The sequence below is a fragment of the Spizellomyces punctatus genome (assembly GCF_000182565.1).
Source record: "Spizellomyces punctatus DAOM BR117 chromosome Unknown supercont1.5, whole genome shotgun sequence".
In the NCBI taxonomy this organism is placed as follows: domain Eukaryota; kingdom Fungi; phylum Chytridiomycota; class Chytridiomycetes; order Spizellomycetales; family Spizellomycetaceae; genus Spizellomyces; species Spizellomyces punctatus.
In genome coordinates this window covers 698293-721379 of record NW_015971541.1, presented here as the reverse complement: position 1 = coordinate 721379, position 23087 = coordinate 698293, and the positions used below count along the sequence as shown (strand labels likewise).

Here is a 23087-nt window from a genome sequence, read left to right as displayed (position 1 = left end):
ATACGCGCAAGTGAAATGAACGATGCCAGAAGCTCTTGAAAAAAGGCATCCGCCAGCGATATCGACTGCCCTATCAGAAGATGTGCTGCGTCTGCATGTCGAACCATCACCGCCAGGAAGTCCCCCGACATCTCCCAAGGTCATCAGCCCCCGCATACTAGCCCGTAGATCTTCCCCTGCCGGCTTGGCAAAGACAAAGAAGGTGGTGTTATGGAACCAATTTGTGTTTCTGACCACAGGGTTGATATCAACTTTGGGAGGGCAATGGCTTCATTACAAAGGCGCTGCTGGTAGGTACCATTCTTTTCCACTAAAGACGCGACGAAATATAATGTGTAAATCTTTTGCTTGCTCAGACGGACGGTCCATGCTCACCGTTCTGGCGACATACATTGGAATGGTAACGATCCACCTTCTCCCCGAACCCAATAGTCAACGCAGGCCAGGTATGGAGATCTGGAACTGAATTACACACGGTTACAACCGTGCTAATCACGAACTCCACGTCCCGAATAGCACAGAACCCACTATCGCGCACAAGAGCGTGCTTTGCGTGGCTTTCATGGATGTATTAGGAAATGTGGTCTTGACCATTGGTCAGTTCTCTGTTGGAAGTGGGGTATGTTAGAATGATTCGGACCGTGTTTCCGAGTGTTTATTGATTCACATCTTGTAGCTATTTCAAGTCATCTATGCCAGTATGGTTGTTTTCACCGCCTTTCTTAGCCGTATATTCTTGAAACGAACCTTGAATGCTGCACAATGGCTTGCGGTTTTCCTTATCATGATGGGATTGTCGATCAATGCTACTGGCGGTTCAGATTTAGAGGAAAAGACGTCCCGTACGTTTCTTTCAATTTGATCTTTACTAGCGTTGTGTGGCGCAGTGTACTAAGGTCTTCTGAATATGGCGTATAGATGCAAAAGTCGTGGCGGGCTTCTTTATCACTCTGATGGGAACATGCATATATTCTGGTGTTTGTGAGTTACTTTTGTGCCCAACATCAATCGGTTGAAACCTCTGGACTGAAAACGCTCATCATTCTTGCAGATACCCTGAACGATTATTTACTATCGAACGCAGCTATACCCATGGCCCCGCGGCAGCAATGTTTCTGGGTCGGACTCTACAGCGGTCTCATTTGTCTCGTCCTCATGCTGTTTTCTTCAATTCCAACGCTGAGAGAAATGCCACTCAACGATTTCGGCGTGATCGGCATGTACTTGGTATTGGTCGTCAGCTCGTTAGGACATAATTTGACATACTTTGAACTGCTGGAGAGTACGGGAGCCGTTGCGACGGGCGTGTTGCAAGCTTTGCGAGCAGTTCTGGTTTTTGGACTCAGTCATCTTATGTTTTGCCAACGGGATACGGCTCAATGCTTTACGGCTCAAAAGGGCATGTCGACTCTAGTGGTTGTGGCAGGCGTGATTGGGTTTTCGGTCGCAAAGGCTGTTGGTGGGAGTAGCAAGAACCGGGGAGAGTTCTCACGCGTTCCAGACGGGTCTGGACGTGGGGAGAATATAGATATGGACGCTGTTGGCAAGCCCAAAAAGTAAATTGTATCAATGCCGTTGCTTTACTTGTAATGATCAGGGCTGTCGGGTGTGATAAATGGTCTGTGGGGTTCATGTCTTTTTTATTACGTTCTCCCATCGCGGTTACCGACTGCCAATGTAACAGATCTTTTTTACATAGAATTTGTCTAATCCATTTCCCATCGCAACTTTTGAATGTCTATATATTGTTACAAAAAAATACTATATGAGGCTGCAATGCATCTCCTTCCCAAAAAAAGGTGAATTGTGGTTGATTTCTAATGTTCTTTTCATGTCCATACCATGTCCCAATAACCCGCTCAAACCGCTACTGGGCTTGGCAAACCGCCTTTTGCGGCATGAAGGGCGGCCAATTTTGTCTGCCGATATCCTTTTGGCTCAGCAACGTTGACAACCAGTTGCTTGTTACCGTATCGTTTGCCGTTCATGTCGCGCAAAGCCCTTCCAGCCATTTCCGCTGTTTCAAAGGAAACGAATCCGAACCCTTTGCTTCGGCCCGTGGCTTCGTCACGCATGACTCTGGCAGAAATAATTCTGCCAAACACACGGAACATGTTGAACAGCTCCAAATTGTCAACGTGCTCTTCTAGATTCTTGATGTAAAGATTCTTTTCATCAAGTGGGATATCGGGCACGACTGTTGGGGTGGAAGTCTCCCAAGCATGTCGCGGGGCACCGCCCTGCGAGGCTCCTTGATGCCAACCGGTGGTCGGGCTTGTCGGGCTCCAGGGCGCAGCATTCGGGTTGGGCGCAGATGACCAGTTTGGTGGAGTCACACTCACCGGCGGAGGCGAGTTTGGAGGCGTCGGTTGGCCCCATCCATTGGTAGTAGAGCCATTCTGACTCCATCCGGCAGGAGCGCCCAATTGAGAAGCGTCGACCCCAATGATTTGTTCCTTACTCATTGACGTACGCTTTGTAGGATATTGGTAAGGCGAGTTCTTTGGGAACTGCCATGAGAGAGAACTGGACAAGTCATGTGAGCCTTCATGATCGGGTTAAAGAGGCGGGAGAAGCACATACATGGTGTTACCCCTAAATTGGGATCCATTCACCTCGTTGACACATCGGTCCGCATGGTCCTGATTCTCAAACTGCAAGAGAGCGTACGACTCGCTGCCGGAACGATCAATCATGACCTTGCACGAAATGATCCGACCGAAGGGGCGAACGGCTTCGTAAAAGTCGAGGGAAGTGACTCCCAAAGGGATGTGCTTGACGACGATGCTCTTGGAACCGGATGTATTGGTGAAATTCATATTTGGATCTTTAAAGGTAAGATGCACTTTGGCGCCGAGGAACAACGAGCCGTTGACGGTTGCATAGAAACGTTCGGCTGCAAAAGTATATCATCGTGAGCAAAAGGTGGGGAGAAATGCGATGGTGTTAAAATCAAGGATGTACCGTCAGGCATGTAGCGGAAAATCAACTTGATCCGCCCAAGAGGAACAGAGGTCACGGGATCCCGTTCCATGATAACCTTACTGAAGCAGACATGAGTTTCGTATGAATCGACGACAGTAGCTCCAAGACAAAACAACCAACGTACGTTTCCAATTTCATTTCATTCAACACTTTTACGAGGTCCTACATGTGGCAAAAGAGACAACCTCAGTAACTGACCTAGCGAGCAATGCATCTCACGGGAGAGCGTACCAGTTCAGTGATGCTCGGCAGCATGCCACTACAATATTAACAGAAAATGCGTTTATATTAGAGATTATTTCATTTCAACGTGTATTAAAGAAATTGCCATAGTGCTCTGATTTTGATAGGCACCTGATAAACAGCGTGGGGTAACTATCAAGCGCGTCGGCCATGCTGGGATCAACAACGGTAACTAGTGGTCTACGTTCGGGCAACGGTACAGAGAGACGGTGTGTTGAATTCAACGGAGCCGTCGTGACAAGAGGTTCAATGAAAAAGAAACAGGTGGAAAAACGCACGGGAAGAAGAACACGAGATGTATGTGATTGGGAGGGTATCAAATTCGGTATCAACCCTAAAGCCCTTACAAAACAGATGAGGTCTCAAAAAAGAACAAGATGAAAGGCAGATTGCCGATGGGCGATGGGGAGAAAACGAGAAATGAAAACCAGGATTTAGACAGCCATAGCGCAACACTTTTGCCTTTTACCGTTGGCCACAACAACATTTTTTGGCCCGTCGCCCAATTTTTAGCAAAAGGCGCGCAGCGACTTGTCCGACTGGTCAGACTTTCCTTTTACAGAAATATACTATGCATAGCCACTTTGCGTCGTTAGCTTCTGCCCTCCTTTTTTATTTTGCTATTTGTACAAAGACAACCTGACCATCTACGCCAAAAGATACACACCCACAAGCACATACACCCATTCCCGTAACAGTATGAACTAGAAAACACGCTTCCTCTATAGAATCCAAATGTTGACAAACGATTTTTCCCGCTCCTTTCCTCCTCTCCCAGTCTCAAACGCCATACTAACATCCTCTGTATTGTTAATCATAATGTAATCACCATCTTCATCACGGTACCGCATTCGGAGTTTCTTCCCTTCAGGGACCGCTGCACCACACAATCGTACCTTACGCTCCATTTTGGAGTGCAGTTCAGTAAAGGTGCATCGCGCAGGAACAGCCACCACAAACATGTCGGTTCCATAGTGCATCTTCACTTTGACCATTGGTGCGGACATGTTCGAAGGTGCTACGGAACTGTTCGATGTGCCCGCTGACGAAGGAGGTGGAAACGTTCCGTTCCTGGTGGGTGCAATTTTCACTGTTGACGAAGCAGGAGTAGGAGGAAGAGGAAAGTTGGGTGGTGTGTAGGACGTAGTACTCGTACCCGAACTACTTGTACTAATACCCCTTGTCCTCGTAGCGCCTGCGCCGTTTCGGTTTACTGGCTCATAGCTGTACGCAATACCGGCATTGGATCCTTTTCGACCTGTGCCCTGTTGATTCCTCATTTCTCCACGTGACTGCAAGTATGGGTCATTTGCCTGCATTGTGGAGAGTTGTGTTAAGGGGTAAGGACTGGTCATGCTTCGTGGAGCCAAAGTAGGTGGAGGTGGCATGTTCGCCTTCCGGGTCATCGGTGACCCTGGCACTGACGCTGGAGGAGACGGTGGCAACTCGGAAGCGTAGTCACCTCGGCCACGTGAACCAAAGCTGTTGGCCCCATACATGTCGTCGTATCCATCAAAGTACCCGCGGTCGGAAGGTTGGCTTCGACTAGGACGCCTCGACTCCGATACCCTAGTTGTCGAAATACCAGAAAGCAGACTTCCTGGAGGGTCTGGCAGTGGTAGCTGTGGCGGTGGTGGCAAGGGCATTCTTGGTATCTCCTCTCGCGGACGCGATCTGCTACGCTCTCGAACACGTTCCCCGTAGCTTCTCTCATATCCATTGACAGACATTCCCGTTGGGCTCATCGGCAAGTCGGGCACAGGAGGTGGAGGACTCGATTCCCTTGGTATCCTCCTTCTGGACGGCGATGAGCTGCGGGCTCTTGACGCTAATGAGCGGGAAGAATATTCAGAAGATGACGCCATATTGTTGCTTCTTGGTTTGGCTGGCGCACTCTTTCGCAGCTGCGCGGCTGACAATGACGTGGACGTCTCGGATGGCTCATTAGGATACTGGGGTTTATTCGGTGCAACATTGGGATAGTAATTGAACGGAATGGATTTTGACCGCTGTATCGGTGGAGGCAGCTCTCCTGTCGGAGACCGTATGGCATCCAGCCGCTGTTCCCCGCGTGGGTACCGTTGATCTGCCAGTTCATCTTCGTCATCTTTCACAGAAAGTAATCCGCGTCCCAGTCCTCGGATAATATCCGGATGTAATTGTGTAGATTTTGTGTATGGATTCGTCTCACGTAGCGATAGTTTTCTGAGACGCTCGGCTTGAATCAATCCATCCAAACGGTCCTGCCACAGCTTCACCTGTTCCATATTTCGACAACGAAGAACGAACGACTCCATATCCATTCCGTCGCGCCAGAAGACCTTCAATTGGAACTTTTGCTGCGCAGGATTGGCCTCATTGGTGACACTATCGATACGTTCAATATAGATATTTCCTTTGAGAGCATAAGTTGTTGAATCTTCCTTCGCGTTCTTCTTGCTCTTCCTCTTTTTGGTTGTGTCTTTACAACATAACAGGATGTGTTCAAACAGGAAGAGGTCATAGTCACGTTCGGATTCTCCAGTCGACATTGGAAATTTCTCAGAGAGAAGGAGTTCCCCAAAATCCGCCACGTTCAAACCCTAAAATTCCGCAACGTGTCACAAGAAGACTTGGCCAATTTAAATCTCTGGTACACCTACCTTCCAATCTTCAACGCGCTCTATAACGTCACGCTTCATCCGGCGATTCTCCTCTTGTCGTTTTTCCTCATTCACACGGTCTGTCACACGTTTGATTGCGGCCAGTCCTCCCCTAAGCTCTTCCATGAACGGATATGTTGCGGCATCACTATACTTGATCAGCTCCTGTATGAAATCAACAGGTCAATTGTCATGAGCCCGCTAGCTCTGCTCCATCCAATTCTATCCACTCACATTCAATAGTAGTGGATATTTACAAACACGCTGTACAGGTTTGATCAAGTAGGAAGGTAGCTCACGAAGGGGATCCATATCCGGCACTCTTTGCAGCTGCACCGCTTGTTCCGTAGCTATCTGTGTCGCAAATTGGTAGTTTCCGCAGAACGGAACGTAAACTGCGAAGGCATCTTCCTATAGATGGTCAAGACAACATTTAGCAATCAAGATTGGAAATGGATGATATTTCCTTGTGCACATACATTCTGCATGAACAGCTGTCCAATTCGTTGTTCGGCGGGGGGAAAAGATAGTGTTGCTTCCATTTGCAACAGAAATCGTCGCTGAAAATCCAAAAGCTCATCCAGGTTTGCAAACAACTGCAACAGCGAATCTCGTGGAACAATATTCTGGACCTCCAACTCTCGTTTGTACCGCTGCAAATCACAGATCAAAGATATCAGCAATTAGAAGCTTTTCAAGTACGAAATGAAGTATACCTGAAGCTTTTCCAGATCCGCCGTATAAGTTCTTTCTGTATTTAGCATTTCGGCAATCAACTTGGCACGGTTATCTGATGGACCCTCTGATGCAGCGTATGTTGGGAGGGAGAAGGGCAGAGGTCGCGGAGGTGGAAAGAGGCCCATATCTTCAATTTTCTGCACCACTATGGATATTGTCTTCATAAGCTGTGGAAAGAAATATAAATTGTAAGTAAAGCCAGAAAACACCCTGCTGACAACAACGTACCTTTACAAACTCATTGGTGTCGTCCTTGTACAACCCCGAAATTGTAAACAGTTCGGCCTCCTCCATCTGCAGCTCTGCCTTACAGGCCACCACAAACTCATATACAGCCTTTTTACATGTATTATTGTAGGGTGGTGCAACGCTGGGCAATTCAGGTACCTGCAACCTCTTTCTCGGTCTTAGCTGATTGTACAGGTGGCAGAATGGCGATCCCAACCGGAAGCAAGCCCAGATCACCGCAACGGGATCAATGAGTGTTGCATTATCAATGAACGAGTCCAGGCCTTGTGGGAAGAGGTAAAAATCGAATCTTGGCAGAGCATAGAGTTTTTCAATCAGTGACATTGTCTGCTGGTACAGGGAAACAGAAGTCGCCCTGTTCGTAGACGGTGGCGGCGGCCGGGCAATCTCCATTTTCCGTGACTGGCAGAAACAAAATGAGGCTCAAAGGTGATGTGACTTTACAATAGCGGAGGAAGATGCAAATAGAGTCGGTCGTTCAGGCTCAAGAGTCGGTTTTGACGCTGCCTCCACCGAGAGCAAGTGCGTATCCCAACCCGTCAGTTGTCAGTCGAAACCAGGAGAATGCAAGAAACTACCAAGGCTACTAAAAAGGGAGCAGCGTCTGCGTATCTATTCTTTTGAGGTTTCTTTCATCAACGACCATGCATCATTTTCCTTGAACAAAAAGGACAAAGCAAAAGAAACTTGAGTCCGGCAAGCCTTCTTTCCGCGCGGTAGGCGCCTCTTGCAGTCACACAAAACCATTAACCGGCACGCGCGCGCCCCCCCAAATCTCTAGTTTTAGAGTTTTTATTGGGAGATCTTGAGGGTTTACCATGGTGGGGGAATCGCTTGCAGAATCCGTCACGGCATCCCATACGAGTGCAGGTCTGCCTGGCAGTACGCTTGTACGGTCTACCAATAAGAAATTGAATTACAAGCCGGTGGAGATGGGAGACAATGTTGTCGACGAACCACCGATGAAACGGTTGAGGTCAGAACATAGCAGATCAAACATAAAGGCGAAAAAGGTGACCTACTCGTGTCTTACTGAAAGCAGACGTCACAGAAATCCTGATATAGTGGTTTGGAAATAGGAAAAGCCTATTGGCAGAAAGGCGTTCCTGTCGCATGGTTGGTTAGTCTGTCATGTGGGATCCTTCTGCCAAGAAAATCATTCATGACCAGATCACGTATCTACCAATAGAGGGCCAGCCTTTACCAGATGTGGAATACTACTTTGAAAAAGGCATGATTCTCAGTACAACACGCACTGGAAGAGTGTTGGAGGAGCTCGACTAACACTGGATGACTTGCAGGCTTGCGCAAAGTGAAACCATACAAGTTTGTCTACCAAACGTATGCAAAGGGCCGATGGCAAGGACGTCCGATAATAGAGGTCTTTGCAAAGGAGTTTCAGGACAAACCTAGAGATTACTATGTACGTGGGATGCCTACTGCTACCGATTCCGCGTTGGAACTGCTTTGACCAGAATGGTCCCATCAATCTCAGGAAAAAGCCATCTGCACTGGGAAGATCTTGATAAACAATGAGCGCATTTCTCTTGATTATGTCCTCCGCAACGGTGATCTTCTATCACACTCCATACATCGCCACGAACCGCCGATTTCCGACCAAACTGTGGAGATTGTATATTCCGATACTGACATGCTTGTTGTCAATAAACCAAGCTCTATCCCGGTACGTTCTCTTGACACTACCATCTAATAAAGCGACACTTCCTCATTGCACACAAGATCCATCCAACAGGGCGCTATCATCACAATACGATATTGCATATTTTACGAAGTCCCGAATTCAATTATTCGAATCTATTCCGTAAGCCATGGAGTAACGATTTGTAAACGAAATGAAAGGTGCAATGCTAATGTGCACGTAGCCGTCAATAGGCTCGACAGGCTAACATCAGGTCTTTGTCTGATTGCTCGTAACAAGAAGCGATCACAGGAATTGATGGTAGAGTTTCAGCAGCGGAATGTTGAAAAAACATACCTTTGCCGAGTGCGAGGGGAGTTTCCCACGTAAGCTAGTCGATCATCATTTTATGGAGTTTGTCTTTTATCTGTGCTTACTATTCTCATGCTTCAGAGAGGAAATCATCTGTGAGGAGCCGATTTTAACGGTTTCCCACAAATTGGGTGTGAACACGGTTTCACCAGAAGGGAAAGAATGCAAAACTATATTTAAACGATGGAGCTATAACGGGTTGACGAGTGTTGTAGAATGTAACGTCCCGGATGAAATCGTACCACATGAAACATATTTACCTACTTGTAATCACCGTAGGTAAACCACTGACGGGCCGTACACATCAGATTCGCGTTCATCTGCAATACCTTGGGTATCCCATCGCGAATGATCCCATTTATTGTTGCGATATATGGGGCCCCAGCTTGGGAAAGGGTGGTATTGAGAAAGGACAGCTCGACAGCGTTCTCAAGGAATTGACGCCACATGCGTATCCACAAGATGTTCAGGACCACACGGATTCAGCCTTAATTACCGTCGGTCAACTACAATCTGACGCTGAAGAAGCATCATCCAACCAACAGATCGCCGACACGTTGGAAGCAGATTGCAGCGAGTGTCTTATTCAAAGAATGGACCCTATACCTGAGCAATTACAAATCTGGTTGCATAGCTGGAAGTGTGAATGGGACAGAGGCAAATACGAAACCCCAATTCCAAACTGGGCTGATCCAGACTTTGATGGTGATAAAAAGCTTATAGATAGGTTTTGGAAGCACGGCGGGAAATGGGACGGGCTGGCATGTGGTGTGCTGGTGGAAGAATCATAAACTGCATTACTAAGCAGCGGGTTCGAAACCTGCTCAACGCAAAACATCGCGGGCTTTACACACTTTTCTGCAAATTTCCCATCGAGGTTGAAGCCTCGCATTGAGAAATCCTTGTGTTGATTCCTTTCAAAATTTGACATCAACGCTGTCACCCCACAACCATGCTCCCAGGCGGCGGACCCTCGGGATTTTGTAGGCACTCCTCGCAAGTTTCATGATTTGTTTACCCACTCAAATCGACTGATTTGCATCTCACAGACAATGCTCCCGTCACCAAGGCCATGATCCTCTCCTTGGGATTCAATACGCTACTCGCAACCATGCTCGACGTCAGACATAAATGGCATCTTCAGCTGTATCCACACCTATTTGTTCATTATCAGGTGAGGAGCGGACTTTGTGAACAGATGCGTCCGTCGTGCACCCATACTGAAAATCGCGCCTTTCAAAGTACTGGCGGCTTCTAACGACAAACCTCCTTTTCCCTACAACGTCCACCCTCCTATTCGGGTCCCTGCTCCTCTACCATTTCCGAGTATTAGAACGGACGTGGTCATCCAACAAATATGCTGCTTTTGCATTTGTATCTGTTGTGTGTTCAACCTTGCTGAACCTTGGAGTGATGGTTTTGGCAAAATGGAGTGGGATTAAAAGTGTGGCCAAGATGCCAGTGGGGCCTTTCGGTTTGGTATTTGCAGGATTGTACCAGTACCTGAGGACTGTGCCTGAGCCAGTCGAAGGACGGGGTGCGGGACGAGGAATGATTATGTTATTGGGTGGCCAGGTGAGTGCAACATGTCTTTTCATTGGGCTGAAGGCAGAGCTTGGTTCCTGAGCCGCACCCTTTTCCTACTCTTAGCTCCTACTATCATCGTTCCCTGAATCGCTAGTCGCCAGTGGATGCGGGTTACTGGCTGGAGCCATTTACGAGGCAAATGTCGGCGAAATCAAGACATGGAGGTTTCCGCGCTTGCTGCAAGCCATGGCACGCAAGCTCGTACTACCCCTCGTGGCATCGGCTACGCCACAGGACCGTCCGTCAGGCACTACGACAGAAGATCAAATGAGAGAGCGCCGAGAACGATATGCAGCTTCCATGAGAGGGACGGGCGGATCGACTGCCCATAGAGTCGCGATGGCAGGACCACCGCCGCCACCGTCCCCTGATGCGGTGGCAGTTCTGGAGGGGATGGGGTTTACCAGAGAGAGAGTGTTGGTAGCTCTCAGGAGCTCAAATAACGATGTACAGCGAGCTGCAGCAGCACTTTTAGACAGCAGAGAATGAGTGTATGACGTGCATAATACAGACTGTTCACGCACTCTTAGCATGCCCTCTAACAATCTGCCGCGAAGCAAAAATGGCATACGGGCCTAACGTCTATTCTCAGTAGCTAATACACAACGTCATCCAAGGGTTCTTCCGTCATTTAATCAACACAGTCAACCCGAACTAACTCTCAACAACGAAGATAGTCCAAAGAATGTATATACATTCGCACAGCCGAACAAATTTCAACAGTGCAAGGTGGCATCGCCGCACAGAGAGAGGATCATTAATTCTTCTTGCCAAGTGACTTTGAAATGATGCCCTTTCCAGCATTCAGAGATTCGACTTTTGAGCTGGAGCCTTTGCCTTTTGCTACGTGATAAAGGGATCAATACTAATCACATTGATAGCCTGCAGTGGACAGTGAACTATACCAGCTAGCTCCTCGGCCCTCTTCTTTGCAGCTTCCTCTCTCTGCTTCTTGATGATAGCAAGTCTGGCCAAATCCGCTCGGGCTTGCTCTGTCTTTCCTTCCATCTGAGCCTTCCAGAATGCAGCCTTGGCACGCTCCTTTGCAATGGCCTCCCGTTCCCTTCTGCTCAACTCTCTCTCTCCGCCAAGATCGCTTGCTTTCAAATGACTTTTGACGTTACGGTTGGGGTTGGTTATATCATCCTGATCGTCAGAGTCTCCTTCACCATGTGGTGCATCGGTATTACCAAGTTTAGAATTAGCAGGTACAGCGGGGATGGGTTTCTGCTGCTGCTTTGGTTGCTGTTGGATTTCATCCTCGCTGGACGATTCTTCTTGGGACGACGCTTCAGAACCCTCGTTTTCGGGGTTTTGGTTCCAGACATCCCCTTCATCTCTCAAGACACGAGCAGGCGTGAAGCGTTTACCGCCGCCTCGCTTAGGTTTGGTTTTACCTCCTCGTCCGCCTTGACCCATGTTTTGTGAAAATGCCGGAGGTAGCGCAAATGCAAACAAAAATGGAGTAAAAACTGGATCTGCTCAAATATGACACGTGACCTTGGAGCCGTCACCGCCAGACTTGTCGTTTCGCCCCCAGGGCTTTCCCCAGCCTTGACATCCGACATTGAAGGGAACACTCTGCAATGGTACCAGATACGACCGACAGTTCTACACCACCACTGCACACCAACTCTCCTTCCACACCCACCAGCAACACTCCAAGCGATAAACGCCAAGATCTCCCTTCTTCCGCTTCAACCGAAAAGAAACCGCCTGCCGTGCTAAATATTTTCAGGTGCGATGCGTATATTTCCTCGAACTCAGATACAGGGATCTTCCCATCCCTGCAAGCGAACGAGGTCGATATGACTCTGCGCTTGGCCTTTGGATAGAATACAGACGATGCCTTTGGTAAACTGATTGGACTAAACATTTGAGAATTCCTCCCCTTCATGGTCACCGTGATTCCGCAACGCTTGTCAACATAAACAGCAATGATGGGTCGTTTGTTGAGCGATTTAGACAAATGCAAAGCGAACAGGACGAAAAGAGAAAACAACAGGAGGCAATTCAAAAGTGAGTTTTCTCCGTATTGGCTTGTCTACCGGCCTGGGTTCAGGAGGAGCTATCCTGTTCTATATGCGTCTAATAGTAAAATAACACTATCCTGCCCTCACTTTCTAGGAAGAAAGACTGGGAGAATGCATTTGTAAGTACTTGTATCGGCTTCCGACACAAATCATGACCTTCATGACTTTGACTCTTGACACACACAAATTAGCGCCTGAGAGGTAAACGAAAGAGACCAACGGTGGACTCTCCTGAGGACGAGAACCAGGAAACAAATGCAAAAAAGAGTCACAAGGACGAGTCAAGTGAGTTGGACGCCACCGCGTCCGCGTATTTACGTGAAATGCGTAAGATGCAAGAGAAGCTACCAGGAGGAGAGAAGGGGAGCGGAGTGCGACCTTTAGTGAAGTAAAGATTTTACGGTCCGTTACATCTGTTAGATGGGTAGAATATCAAAGAAGACTCTGGCGCAATATTGGCCGTGTTTAAACTAGTCTATTCATTTTGCTCTGCCAGTCCGCTCCAGCAGATTCACCCTTCTACATATCAGCAACTATCCCGCTATGCCTATCTAACGCATGTCACTGCTTTTTCTTGGCAGCCCCAGCAAGCCCAGCCTTGCGAGCCAGAGCGGCGCGCTTCGCGTCCTGAATAAAAAAGTTTGCAAAGAGCCCAAGCATCGTCCACATATAGAAAAAGAGGAGCGTGGAAAGCGCGCTCGGATACGGCTTCAATCCATCTTTCGAGTTTTCTGTAATGCTGTAGTTTGCGATGAACATATCGTAAACCGCCTGTCCCATCATGCAACAGAACTGCGTCATCTGCATCGCGGTAATGTAGCGCTTCACAAAAGAAACACTACGGATTCCGGCTCCCATGCAGAAGTAGTATCCGTACCTAATGAAATGTGAGAAGAATGTCCGTCAAAATAACTCAACAAGATGAACACATATTTCCGTACATGACAACGTGAATGAAAGAATTGAGGGCGGCGGAGAAATAGGCTTTTGATATTGAAAAACGAGGATGAGCGGGCAAGTATCCACCATGAAAACATCAAACGGCCTACCTTCGCCATTAGGCGCCCAGTAGGTGACTAACCACCTGAATACCGAAGCTTGGTGAGAATCCATGCAGGCTGTCTTCCTTCCCGCATTTTGTGCCATGAATCTTACCAGACGATGAAGATGCTACAGTTACAGGTGGCAACTGGTCAGAACCCACGCCGCATTTGCATCAAATATGAGCGCAATGCAAAGGCACTCACCTGAAGTGATGGTATACATGCAAGAATGAAATTTGCCGATTGTTTTTCTTCAGGACCATGATAAACTATGGGTAGAATGTTATATGTTAGAAGCAAGCGCCAAATCTGACGAGAGCTGACCGCCATGCTGTACCGTGTCAACGAATTCAAAGGTCTTCGATATATAAAATCTTGTATGAAAAGCAGAATAAGGGGTTTCCACTTTGAATTTGCATCAACGGGCATATCTACTTACACCCAAATGAGTTTCGCCATCTAATGAGATGTGTCTGTTAAATATATGGAACCGCCTCAGCCCAAGATGGTACCACACTATGGTCACGCATACCGGCCAGCCATTCTTTGATTCATCCGCGGGATTTCCAAACACTGAGTATCCTCTAAACCACGCTTCTCTTAAGATGGCCGTGCTCATGTAAGTGCTCAACGACAACAGGAATAGATTGTGGGCCAGCATAAGCTTCTTGGCTTCAAACTTTCCCATTCTCGCCATTATCGCCTTGCCGCCAAAAACCATGGCGAAATAACCCAGAACGATTATCAGAACGTGGAAAGGGTTCATAAGGGGAAGCTTTGCAGCGTGAACGCTGCGATGCTGGGCGAGCCATGACTGTGCAGCAGAGGCCACCGACTTTGGTTCACAGTTACCACAGTTAGCGCAACCCAAAATCTACTCAGAATTCTAGTCATTCTTACCGGAAAATGTTTACGAGAGGAAGATACCAGCTGCGCTTCGAGAGGATCCAAGAATGGTCCAAGAACCTCGCCAAGTGCATGGCCTATGGAAATGAGAGTGTCCTCGACACGCGTAGAGATGATGATTCCGGTCATGTTGGCCATCTCGTTGGTAGATGCTGGCGTAACGTGCAGTCGGCTAGTGGAAAAAGGAATGAGGTGACCTCCCAAAGGCGGCCCGGCTTGAAACCGCCAGCGTGAGGTGATCGACCGACACCCGTGCCAATCAGGGATAAAAGGCTAATAAAAGGGACACTAATTAAGCAAAAGTCTAAAATCACCAAGGAATGGGAGGCAGAGTCTGACAACTCCACGAACCTGCCTTCAACCCCCGAAACTAAAGAGTTGCGCATGGATGATCGTGCAAAGTCGAAACCCATCGCGGACATAAAGAACATTATCGTGATTTGAGGTTGGCTTTGCGCTCACCAAGTGTTCAAGTCTTGGGAATCATGTCTCAAAGGGCTCTCCGCAATTTCATTGGAGAAGTGTAGTCACTTCAATATTGCCTACAATTCCATCACATTCCGCTACATTCCTGTCTATGACCTGCTATTGACAGCATGGGTAAACCTACTTCCTCAAATATCAACCGCATTCCCATCCCAACACTCCCATCACTCATTAACATCTAATATGGCTGTCTCCACGATTTCCAGCCGTTGCCGACTCCACCGTCTTACACTCTTGTAGATTGTCCACATTGTTTTGATGACCCCAATAGCGACTAAAATCATCAAAACGATGGAGGGTGACTGATCTCCGCGATTAGTCCGGATGCGTGGTACACCTCCCCAAGGGCCGGTCAAGAATGTTAGCACAATTTGAAAGAACCCGAGTAAACCCACAAGCACTAGCCCCGTGAGCAAGTGTGGTATATCAATCGTCCAGAGTGATATTGATGATGGGCGGAGGAAGAACACAAGGTCTTCGTCGTCCAGGTCGTCGACATCTGGGTACGGGACGTAGTACAACAAGAAGAGTTTCATGAGAAAACCAGCAACCACGACGCCAAGGAAGAATATTATCAGCGTGAGTAGCGTCACGACCCCTGTTCAAACCGGAATTGCAGCGTGAGTAAACGTTCCAAGCCTTTCTCGAGCGAAACGTACGGACCTTCATTAACTACAACTTTCGCCCAAGCTGTTCTCCGAAAGTTATACCGATAATGGCAATGATCACATTCATAGAAGCTTTGTCTATTCCTGCTAACTTTTCGCCACTCGTTCAAACATCCTGCCAGAAGCAAATGGAAGTGGTTACACAAACGTTACTCGACGCAACCCGTACGATCGGAAAACGGACCTATATGGACATACTTCATGGTCCCTTTGCATTTACAGGGCGATATCAATCGCCCCAACTCTGCTGCGTCTGCATCTTCAGCAGGACTGTAGCATATTCGGCACAGTTTCTCGTCTGTGACGGTTGACCCCCCGGGAGCAGCGGACGCGGTCCCCACTTCATCGTTGTCTTCCGGCTTCTCATCCTCTGGGTTACTCTCATCTGCAACAACGTCCTCCTCCACATGGTTGACCTCTTGAATTGCTTCGAAGTCGTTATCCGTAGCCGTAGTTCGTTCTTCAAGCTCTATGTCGTGTGGCTGTCCAGTCTTTGAAGCCAACCAAGGGCCACCAGCGTCCTCGTTCCGCTTTGCTTGTCGCTGGCGTAGGCCACTATTTTCACCAATATCTGTTCCCACCGTATCCCTGTGTCGCTGACTATCGTCTGTTTCCATGTGCCAAAAGCAGGCCTTGGATGGCTTGGCACCAGGACGAGGAGTGTCAAGCAATGCGCGGAATGTCATTCATAGCACGTGGGTATCATGACCGGAGGTGAATCCATGGCAATTTGACATTAGAATCGGTTCTATTCCAAATCGTATTGTACCTTCTCAAGAAGCCGACAGCCAGCCAGCTGCCAGCATTGGGTTGGTGCCAAACGTGTCAGCAAGCAGATGAATGATCCAAAGATGAACAGATATCTGCGATCAGGCTAGTGGGGATCACACAACCACAATTCCATTGTTAAACTTGTGGACTCTTTGATGATCGACATGGGCGATGGATGAGAAAAGTGCCATTTTTTATGGACAAGAAGAACTGCTCCTTAACATGACAGCGGCAGATCCATTACACTCATCTTCATACTAAATAATGGTAATTGCTGATAGGTTGACGTTGATCTGAAGAAGGGTGAGTAATCCGGTTAGAAGCCTGGATGCAATCAAACTTTACAGACGGCCACAGATGACTAATAATGAAAGTGACACGTCGCACGATAAATACCATGGTAACAAAACCGGAGCCCACTCCCAAGCTTTTAAAATGACGATACGCACCGGAGCTCATCGTCAGTTCATCTCTCCAAATCGTACCAAATTCATCAAACAATGGGTAGGTTTTCTCGTCGTTGTCTAAACACTGTGGAATGTGTAGTAGATATCTAACATTCTGGTGATATTCAGCTCCCATCGTTGGCAAGAAGGCTCCTGCATTCAAGGGCGTTGCTGTCTCTAACGGCGAGTTCAAGGACATATCTTTGGATCAGTTCAAGGGAAAATATGTCGTCCTGTTCTTCTACCCCATGGACTGTAAGTGTCATGCTTATTCTAATCTCTTCCCATGATCGGTAGAGATATCTAACTTAGTACGTCAGTCACCTTCGTGTGCCCTACAGAAATCATTGCTTTCAGCGACCGCGTGGAGGAATTCCGCAAGCTGAACGCCGAGGTCATTGCTGCCTCCACCGACACAAAGTTCTCCCACCTTGCCTGGACCCAGCAGTCACGCAAGGAAGGTGGCCTTGGTCAGATGAACATCCCAATCTTGGCGGACCCTACCAAGAAGATTGCCACCGACTACGGTGTCCTCATTGAAGAAGGAGAAGATGCTGGTGTAGCCCTTCGTGGCACGTTCATTATTGACCCTGAGCAGAACCTCCGTATCGCTCACATTAACGATCTGCCTATTGGACGTAATGTCAGTGAATACGTCCGCCTCATTGAGGCTCTTCGCTTCAACGCTGAGCACGGAGAAGGTATTCCTCCACGATTGTGGATATTTAAAGCGTTAGGAATTTGATATCTTTTGTATTTTAGTGTGCCCTGCTCAGTGGACCCCTGGTGGCAAGACTATCAAGCCTGATCCCAAGGCCTCCAAGGAGTACTTCGGCAAGGTATGAGAAGGTAATGTGAAGATAGAGTTTCAGTCAATCGTTATTTGCGCCCCTGACATGGCGTAACTATCCAAGATCTCAGAAAACGGAACCCTCAAGCGTGGGCGAGACCAGCCAGACGGGGATGACACGAGAAAGAGGAGCAAGAACTGATTCTCTAGCTGTTTAAGCCCTATTTTATTGTATACGTCAGATCATATTCGTAAAACAAAATGATATTCTCATGTGCAGAGCATGTAGTACCATCAATGTCAGCATTCGATCATTTTCCTTCCTGCTTGCCATGGCAGTCACGTGTTCAAAGACGTGACCAAGTGACGTGGCGCCCTTGGCAGCGTTGGACCCAACAGTCCGCTACAAGACCCATCAGCCCACCAGCAATCTGCTTGCTCCCTTTCTGGGGTGTCATTTCATCGACAAGGAATCCAGTGTCAAGGAACTTCAAAGTTTTAACTTGTTACCCCTGATATACAATCCCCGTAAGCCTACGAATTTCACCCGATTTGAGCATGCCTCCTTCGACATCAGCCAGTTCGGGCGCGGGCACCTCTGCAACCCCCGTTGCCCCCTTGGGCGCCCGCTTATCCAAGCTCGTTCTGTCTGCTCAATTTGTGTGGTTTCTAGGGCATCTCGTCACTGGTAAAGGAAACGCTTTGTCTCATTTTTGCAGATGTGGACGCGCCTAACGTCGTTGGGCTTTCCAGTTATCCAGGCGACGCTTTACATCCTTTCTATGTGGAATTCTGCAAAGAGTGCGCGGAATTATTCAAAGGCATATTATGGTATTATACTAAGCTACGGAATCATTATGTATAAGGCACACGGGGTGAGGGTTGCACGATTTTTGAAAGTAGAGTGTACATCAGGCTTAACCCTGCTCCTTGCTTCTTCTTGTAGATCCCGCAGTTCAATAGTGTGTATTTTCAACGTTTGATGAGGGATGAGAACTCGCAATATTTCCTTTTGGCGTTGCTTTGGTGCACGTCTAAACCGCTAGCAGGTGTGTAATCTTAAGTTTGCACGCGTTCCATTAAATGTGATGTGAATTCATCATTATCTCTCGTCTTCCCAGTAACGTTGCTCCCCTACTTTGTATTCTCTCTCTTTCACTCTGTCAACTACTTCCGATCGGAAATTCTACCAGCGCTACTTCCTCCTTCAACGTCCACAGTTACCCCGCGTCTTCAGGAGTTAATCCTCAAATTTGTCAAAGAGTACCAGAGCAGGGCGCTTCGTGTGGTTGCCTATGCCGAAGTATGGGTTATCTTACCTGTGCTAACGATTGGCATTCTCTTTGGATGGAGTTCCTTACTTTCCCCCATCTTTTACGCGCGGTTTCTCATGTTTAGGTATTTCATGTCACCCATGACCAAGGCAGCATTTGCAGACATGAGATTCCGACTGGATGGGCTGGCAGATAACCCTAGTACTCATGAGGGAGTGCGGAAAGTTTTGAAGAAAGCCATCGAGGTTGTATCGCGATTTGGGGATGAGAACTTGCGGGCTGCAGCTGGGGAAGAGCCTCGATAAAACGGTGGCCATATTGAAGCCCACAGCAATATTCATAGAAGCATTTGTCAATAAAGTAAAAATCCCTTGGACAGTTTTGTCTAGTATAGGAGTCCAGTCACCACGCAAGACCAAATGAAAACTCGCTCTGAAACTGAAAACGGTATGTATTCACAATCAATGTGCCACCCAATAGACGCGGTCCCCCTCTATGCAGCAAGTCTCTCCTGGCGGTCGAAAAAAGCCTGCAGGGGCCCCTTCTCAGCTAGATATTTAACGTAGCAGCCGTCAGGTTGAAGCATGCCAGCTTGGCGAGCCGCAACGTAGTCCTCGCGGGACAGCTTGGTAAAACCCCATTTGTTTGACAATAAAACCTTTTGACGACCAGGGAACTTGTACTTGGCACGACGAAGGGCTTCGGTGACGACTGCCTTGTTGCTGTCCTTTGTCCGTACAGATAATAGTACCTGACCGATGGAGACCCGAGCAACAAGACCCTGGGGTTTACCGAACGCTCCACGCATACCTTGTTGAAGCCTACAAATGAAAAAAGGTTAATCTCAAAGATCTATCAAAAACGGTATGTTCACCCTTACCGATCGGCTCCGGCACAAGACAACATCTTGTTCATACGGGTGACGTGGAAGGGGTGTACACGCACACGCATGTGGAAGGAGTCCTTTCCGGCCATCTTAACAATGTACTTGTTAGCCGTAATACGGGCCGCCTCCAGAGCCTCCGAAGAGATCTGCTCGTGCTCGTCCGAAATCAAGTGAACGGTGCAAGGGAATTCATCGACACCAGCCTTCTTCCTTCCAAGGTCAAAGATACGAATCTTGGGGTCTGAGAAACGAGGCGAAATTGTACCGTCAGAAAAAGAATCGTCGTAGTTATCTGCGTCAGGATATGATCCTCCATCACGCCTTTCAGGTCCCCAAGCGCACGATCGACTAGCCAAACTCTCGGACGTTTCTCCACAACCGTCTAAATTCCTGTCTATCCAGTAACCAAATGTCCTTACCTGGAACACCACGACAGTACCGTGACTTTGGGTACGGCTTGTTCTTGCAGTAACGGTAGCAACGAGCGGGACGGCGACCCATTTTGTCTTCCTGTCAGATCGAATAAGCGAGATGTCGTGAGTGCACATACTTTGGTCGAGAATCCCTTAGTCGGTGATCAAGCCCGTTGCATGGCTGTCCCGTAGGAACAAAATCTAGAGTTGCCAATTCTATCGAAAGTGACACACGACCTTATGGCCGTTGCCCATAATGACGACAGTTACCTTGCAACACAGTGAAGGAAATGTGACAGCTGATCAAAGTGGACACTCGCCGTCCTTCCGCCAACATTTACGGCGCACGGGAACAAGAGAAATGTGGCGCAGTATGAGGCTTATCATGGTTGGCTGATCATGTTCAATGCCGGCCTTTCCAAAAATTGACGAGTGTTGTCCAGACTTTGGGGATAACCAATATATCACGCATAATGCGAAACAGCTCTCGGATCACCCTCAGATCACCGAATAATTTCAGGTTCGTCCAGAGGTTTGCAAAAGACCAGAAAAGAACCAATGTGGACACCCCAACAACAAGGGGTCTCTGATTTACACCAATAGTAAAAGATAGTGGAGACAAAGGAGCGTGTTCGCCACGCAGCGGTACTATCCAAACCAAACTAGCGTAGCTATCCCAAAATGCGTAAATCCTGGTTTTTTGTGCGTGTTTCCCTAAATTGGTACCTTGGGAGGAGTTTGAAAAAATTAACTATGTACAATCTTGCGTGAATGCTGATTCGCTTTCTGTTATCCGCTCGCAGTCATCGACCCTCGTCGTCCACGGCCACTGCCTACTTTTGGCTGCTTTGTTTTCCGAGGTGATGGGGTCGCTCTCTTTTTGGGACCGCGTCCCTGATCGGACGTATCAATTGGTGGCGGCCTCTTCCTTCCTGCTGGTTCAAATTAAAAGATATCCTTCATTCAGTTGGGATCCCAATCAGGGATGCGTGTGCGCAATTCAACCCTACCAAATGCTGGTGAGTCCATCCAGTAATCTCCTAGATAATCTGCCGACGCGGCGGATGTTGGGGTGATTGCAATGGGCGTAAGCTGCACCATGTGATGTAGCGGTTTAAGGCCGGTTGGTAGCACCGGTGTCCTTAAAGTGTCCGAGTCGGGTACTAGATAATTTGGTACATTGTAGTTCGTAGAGCTGAAAGAGCCGTCACGTTGACGCCATTGAGCCAGGATTTGTCGAGAGCACTCCCGCAGTGCCTCTAGATAGGAAAAAAGACTTCAATATACAAAGTCCAAAAACTTGCGGGCGGCCGAACTTACGCTTTGGTCCCATACTGCCGCCTTCCGCATTTTTTTGCACACTCCAGGGTATCAAGTCTTGCATTGAATACACGACTTCCGCAATCTAGAACTCAGGTTGAGGACCACATTGACCAGTATTCTTGTAAAATTGCTAGTACCTCCAAGCAGCGCATTGCCCTTAATGTTATACCGCAACCATTGCTTCCCTCAAGAGGCGATTCTGGTGCATACACTCTCTCTTTTACGTTCTTTAATCCGTCTACCTGCGACTGAACTTGACCACGGCATGAAGCGGTCTCAGCCTCAGACTGTCCCTCCACCTTCAGCTCATCAGATAGAACTTGAATGGTATCTTTTTCCAGAGCCGTCCTGGCGACGAACTCGGTTTGGCTACTTATTTCCAGTTTAAAGTAATCGAGTCTCCCTGCTGAAGAAAAGGTCGCTGATAAACTCCCCTCATGTATCACCTGCAGATGGAAGACAACAGGTAAGGAACCTGGAACGGGGCAAGGACCATTTCGAGGACATGATCTACCTTTATTCCACCAGCGTAGGTGTAAATGAACGAAGTGCTTGGGCATTTTACGATGATATCTCTACTTGTCTGGGTTTCCGTAGGATCCGTTAAAAGCATCTGCAATCTCATAACTCCTGATTCATGACTGGTTTGTAGATATCGTGGTAACATGGCGGTGGTCAATTCTTCAAAGGAAATAGCTCACATCAGAATGGTCAGAAATGCAGTGCACAGATAAGAGACTCGACTTACTGAAACTACGGGGATCAGCTCCAGGGATTTTGTAGTCTAGAACGAAAAGACCGTTGTGAGAGAAGAAGTCTGTGGTGAACCGCTGCCAGTAACTGAGAGTATTTCGCTAAAGGACAAGGATTTAGAATAAAGAAAACAATTTGAACTCGCAACAGCAACCAACATTGTCGTCTCCCGGATCCAAAGCTTTGGCAAATTTTAGCAAGCGTAAAGTACATGCTCCTTCGGCAATTACAGCACTTGGCTGTGACAAGGATACTCTTCGCCTTGAAAAGGAAACACTTGTCAGCCAACAGAAAACCAAAGCCAGGAGGCTCAACTGTCGGCTCACCCTTCAGGAACTTCGGGAACTCGGAACTGTCCAATCATTTGTGGATGCGGGTGCAGCTGAGGTGGTTGTTGTGGTGTCGGTGGGTGTTGCGTGGGGATGGGGTGATGAATAGGTCGTGATGGAATGGGGGATGGAGACGGCCTGGCTCGGGAAGTTCCTTGGTTGGAGATAGTAGGCTGCGGAGGAATGGGTGTGGCAAACTGAGGTGAAGGCTGGTGAGGAGCAGCAGGCTGTTGAGTTTGAATAGGTGCTGTTGGCGGGTGATGCAAGGCGGGTGATTGTTGTTGTGCATGCTGCAACCTGTGAGCAGGCACGTGCATGGTATATGGGTTGGCTGCTTGGATGAAAGGTCGTTGAACGATTTGCGGACCAAACATTGTCGGTTATTCCCCCAGTGTCGACCAACCTTCAAAGGGCAGGAAGGAACAAGAACAAAGCCCCCAATTGGCTTGCAAAAACCCCCAAAGGAAGGCCCAGTGAAAGGGTGCGCGCTTCCCTTCCCCCCCTGACGTTT

The 23087-nt window shown here is 48.1% G+C and overlaps 12 protein-coding genes across 12 annotated transcripts; 5 read left to right on the top strand and 7 right to left on the bottom strand.

The window, feature by feature from the left end:
- Positions 1-9: 9 nt before the first annotated feature.
- SPPG_03332 (uncharacterized protein) lies at positions 10-1707 on the top strand. The gene is made up of 6 exons (XM_016751606.1): positions 10-290; positions 357-446; positions 522-619; positions 677-842; positions 919-981; positions 1052-1707. The coding sequence occupies exons 1-6, from the start codon at positions 23-25 to the stop codon at positions 1558-1560; spliced, it is 1194 nt and encodes a 397-aa protein (XP_016609572.1). The 5' UTR covers positions 10-22; the 3' UTR covers positions 1561-1707.
- Positions 1604-3700, bottom strand: SPPG_03331 (uncharacterized protein). The gene is made up of 6 exons (XM_016751605.1): positions 3340-3700; positions 3217-3244; positions 3110-3147; positions 2965-3044; positions 2584-2896; positions 1604-2526 (listed from the first exon to the last, which is right to left on the bottom strand). The coding sequence occupies exons 1-6, from the start codon at positions 3378-3380 to the stop codon at positions 1860-1862; spliced, it is 1167 nt and encodes a 388-aa protein (XP_016609571.1). The 5' UTR covers positions 3381-3700; the 3' UTR covers positions 1604-1859.
- A 90-nt stretch (positions 3701-3790) lies between these two features.
- SPPG_03330 (uncharacterized protein) lies at positions 3791-7692 on the bottom strand. The gene is made up of 6 exons (XM_016751604.1): positions 6837-7692; positions 6587-6775; positions 6350-6523; positions 6105-6281; positions 5871-6035; positions 3791-5810 (listed from the first exon to the last, which is right to left on the bottom strand). The coding sequence occupies exons 1-6, from the start codon at positions 7248-7250 to the stop codon at positions 3951-3953; spliced, it is 2979 nt and encodes a 992-aa protein (XP_016609570.1). The 5' UTR covers positions 7251-7692; the 3' UTR covers positions 3791-3950.
- SPPG_03329 (RluA family pseudouridine synthase) lies at positions 7637-9720 on the top strand. The gene is made up of 9 exons (XM_016751603.1): positions 7637-7870; positions 7937-7973; positions 8047-8088; positions 8159-8280; positions 8353-8541; positions 8598-8679; positions 8741-8882; positions 8950-9086; positions 9148-9720. Exons 1-9 carry the CDS (start codon positions 7676-7678, stop codon positions 9657-9659), a joined length of 1458 nt encoding a protein of 485 aa, XP_016609569.1. The 5' UTR covers positions 7637-7675; the 3' UTR covers positions 9660-9720.
- A 6-nt stretch (positions 9721-9726) lies between these two features.
- Positions 9727-10978, top strand: SPPG_03328 (uncharacterized protein). The gene is made up of 4 exons (XM_016751602.1): positions 9727-9851; positions 9918-10042; positions 10111-10443; positions 10519-10978. The coding sequence occupies exons 1-4, from the start codon at positions 9821-9823 to the stop codon at positions 10942-10944; spliced, it is 915 nt and encodes a 304-aa protein (XP_016609568.1). The 5' UTR covers positions 9727-9820; the 3' UTR covers positions 10945-10978.
- Positions 10925-11901, bottom strand: SPPG_03327 (uncharacterized protein). Its single transcript, XM_016751601.1, has 2 exons — positions 11361-11901; positions 10925-11298 (listed from the first exon to the last, which is right to left on the bottom strand). The coding sequence occupies exons 1-2, from the start codon at positions 11872-11874 to the stop codon at positions 11213-11215; spliced, it is 600 nt and encodes a 199-aa protein (XP_016609567.1). The 5' UTR covers positions 11875-11901; the 3' UTR covers positions 10925-11212.
- A 962-nt stretch (positions 11902-12863) lies between these two features.
- On the bottom strand, positions 12864-14793 carry SPPG_03326 (uncharacterized protein). Its single transcript, XM_016751600.1, has 9 exons — positions 14432-14793; positions 14064-14366; positions 13971-13990; positions 13869-13905; positions 13736-13800; positions 13644-13658; positions 13538-13572; positions 13430-13472; positions 12864-13365 (listed from the first exon to the last, which is right to left on the bottom strand). Exons 1-9 carry the CDS (start codon positions 14573-14575, stop codon positions 13050-13052), a joined length of 978 nt encoding a protein of 325 aa, XP_016609566.1. The 5' UTR covers positions 14576-14793; the 3' UTR covers positions 12864-13049.
- A 127-nt stretch (positions 14794-14920) lies between these two features.
- SPPG_03325 (uncharacterized protein) lies at positions 14921-16234 on the bottom strand. Its single transcript, XM_016751599.1, has 3 exons — positions 15776-16234; positions 15587-15706; positions 14921-15521 (listed from the first exon to the last, which is right to left on the bottom strand). The coding sequence occupies exons 1-3, from the start codon at positions 16206-16208 to the stop codon at positions 15088-15090; spliced, it is 987 nt and encodes a 328-aa protein (XP_016609565.1). The 5' UTR covers positions 16209-16234; the 3' UTR covers positions 14921-15087.
- A 509-nt stretch (positions 16235-16743) lies between these two features.
- SPPG_03324 (uncharacterized protein) lies at positions 16744-17907 on the top strand. The gene is made up of 5 exons (XM_016751598.1): positions 16744-16866; positions 16938-17063; positions 17129-17509; positions 17571-17657; positions 17723-17907. The coding sequence occupies exons 1-4, from the start codon at positions 16863-16865 to the stop codon at positions 17651-17653; spliced, it is 594 nt and encodes a 197-aa protein (XP_016609564.1). The 5' UTR covers positions 16744-16862; the 3' UTR covers positions 17654-17657; positions 17723-17907.
- Positions 17908-17998: 91 nt separating this feature from the next.
- SPPG_03323 (uncharacterized protein) lies at positions 17999-19293 on the top strand. The gene is made up of 4 exons (XM_016751597.1): positions 17999-18286; positions 18352-18473; positions 18545-18647; positions 18720-19293. Exons 1-4 carry the CDS (start codon positions 18157-18159, stop codon positions 19175-19177), a joined length of 813 nt encoding a protein of 270 aa, XP_016609563.1. The 5' UTR covers positions 17999-18156; the 3' UTR covers positions 19178-19293.
- Positions 19294-19299: 6 nt separating this feature from the next.
- SPPG_03322 (60S ribosomal L10-like protein) lies at positions 19300-20505 on the bottom strand. Its single transcript, XM_016751596.1, has 4 exons — positions 20442-20505; positions 20178-20268; positions 19753-19999; positions 19300-19693 (listed from the first exon to the last, which is right to left on the bottom strand). The coding sequence occupies exons 2-4, from the start codon at positions 20257-20259 to the stop codon at positions 19366-19368; spliced, it is 657 nt and encodes a 218-aa protein (XP_016609562.1). The 5' UTR covers positions 20260-20268; positions 20442-20505; the 3' UTR covers positions 19300-19365.
- Positions 20506-20717: 212 nt separating this feature from the next.
- SPPG_03321 (uncharacterized protein) lies at positions 20718-23055 on the bottom strand. The gene is made up of 8 exons (XM_016751595.1): positions 22574-23055; positions 22406-22508; positions 22243-22348; positions 22009-22175; positions 21632-21940; positions 21492-21576; positions 21182-21430; positions 20718-21106 (listed from the first exon to the last, which is right to left on the bottom strand). Exons 1-8 carry the CDS (start codon positions 22948-22950, stop codon positions 20961-20963), a joined length of 1542 nt encoding a protein of 513 aa, XP_016609561.1. The 5' UTR covers positions 22951-23055; the 3' UTR covers positions 20718-20960.
- Between the last annotated feature and the right edge of the window lie 32 nt (positions 23056-23087).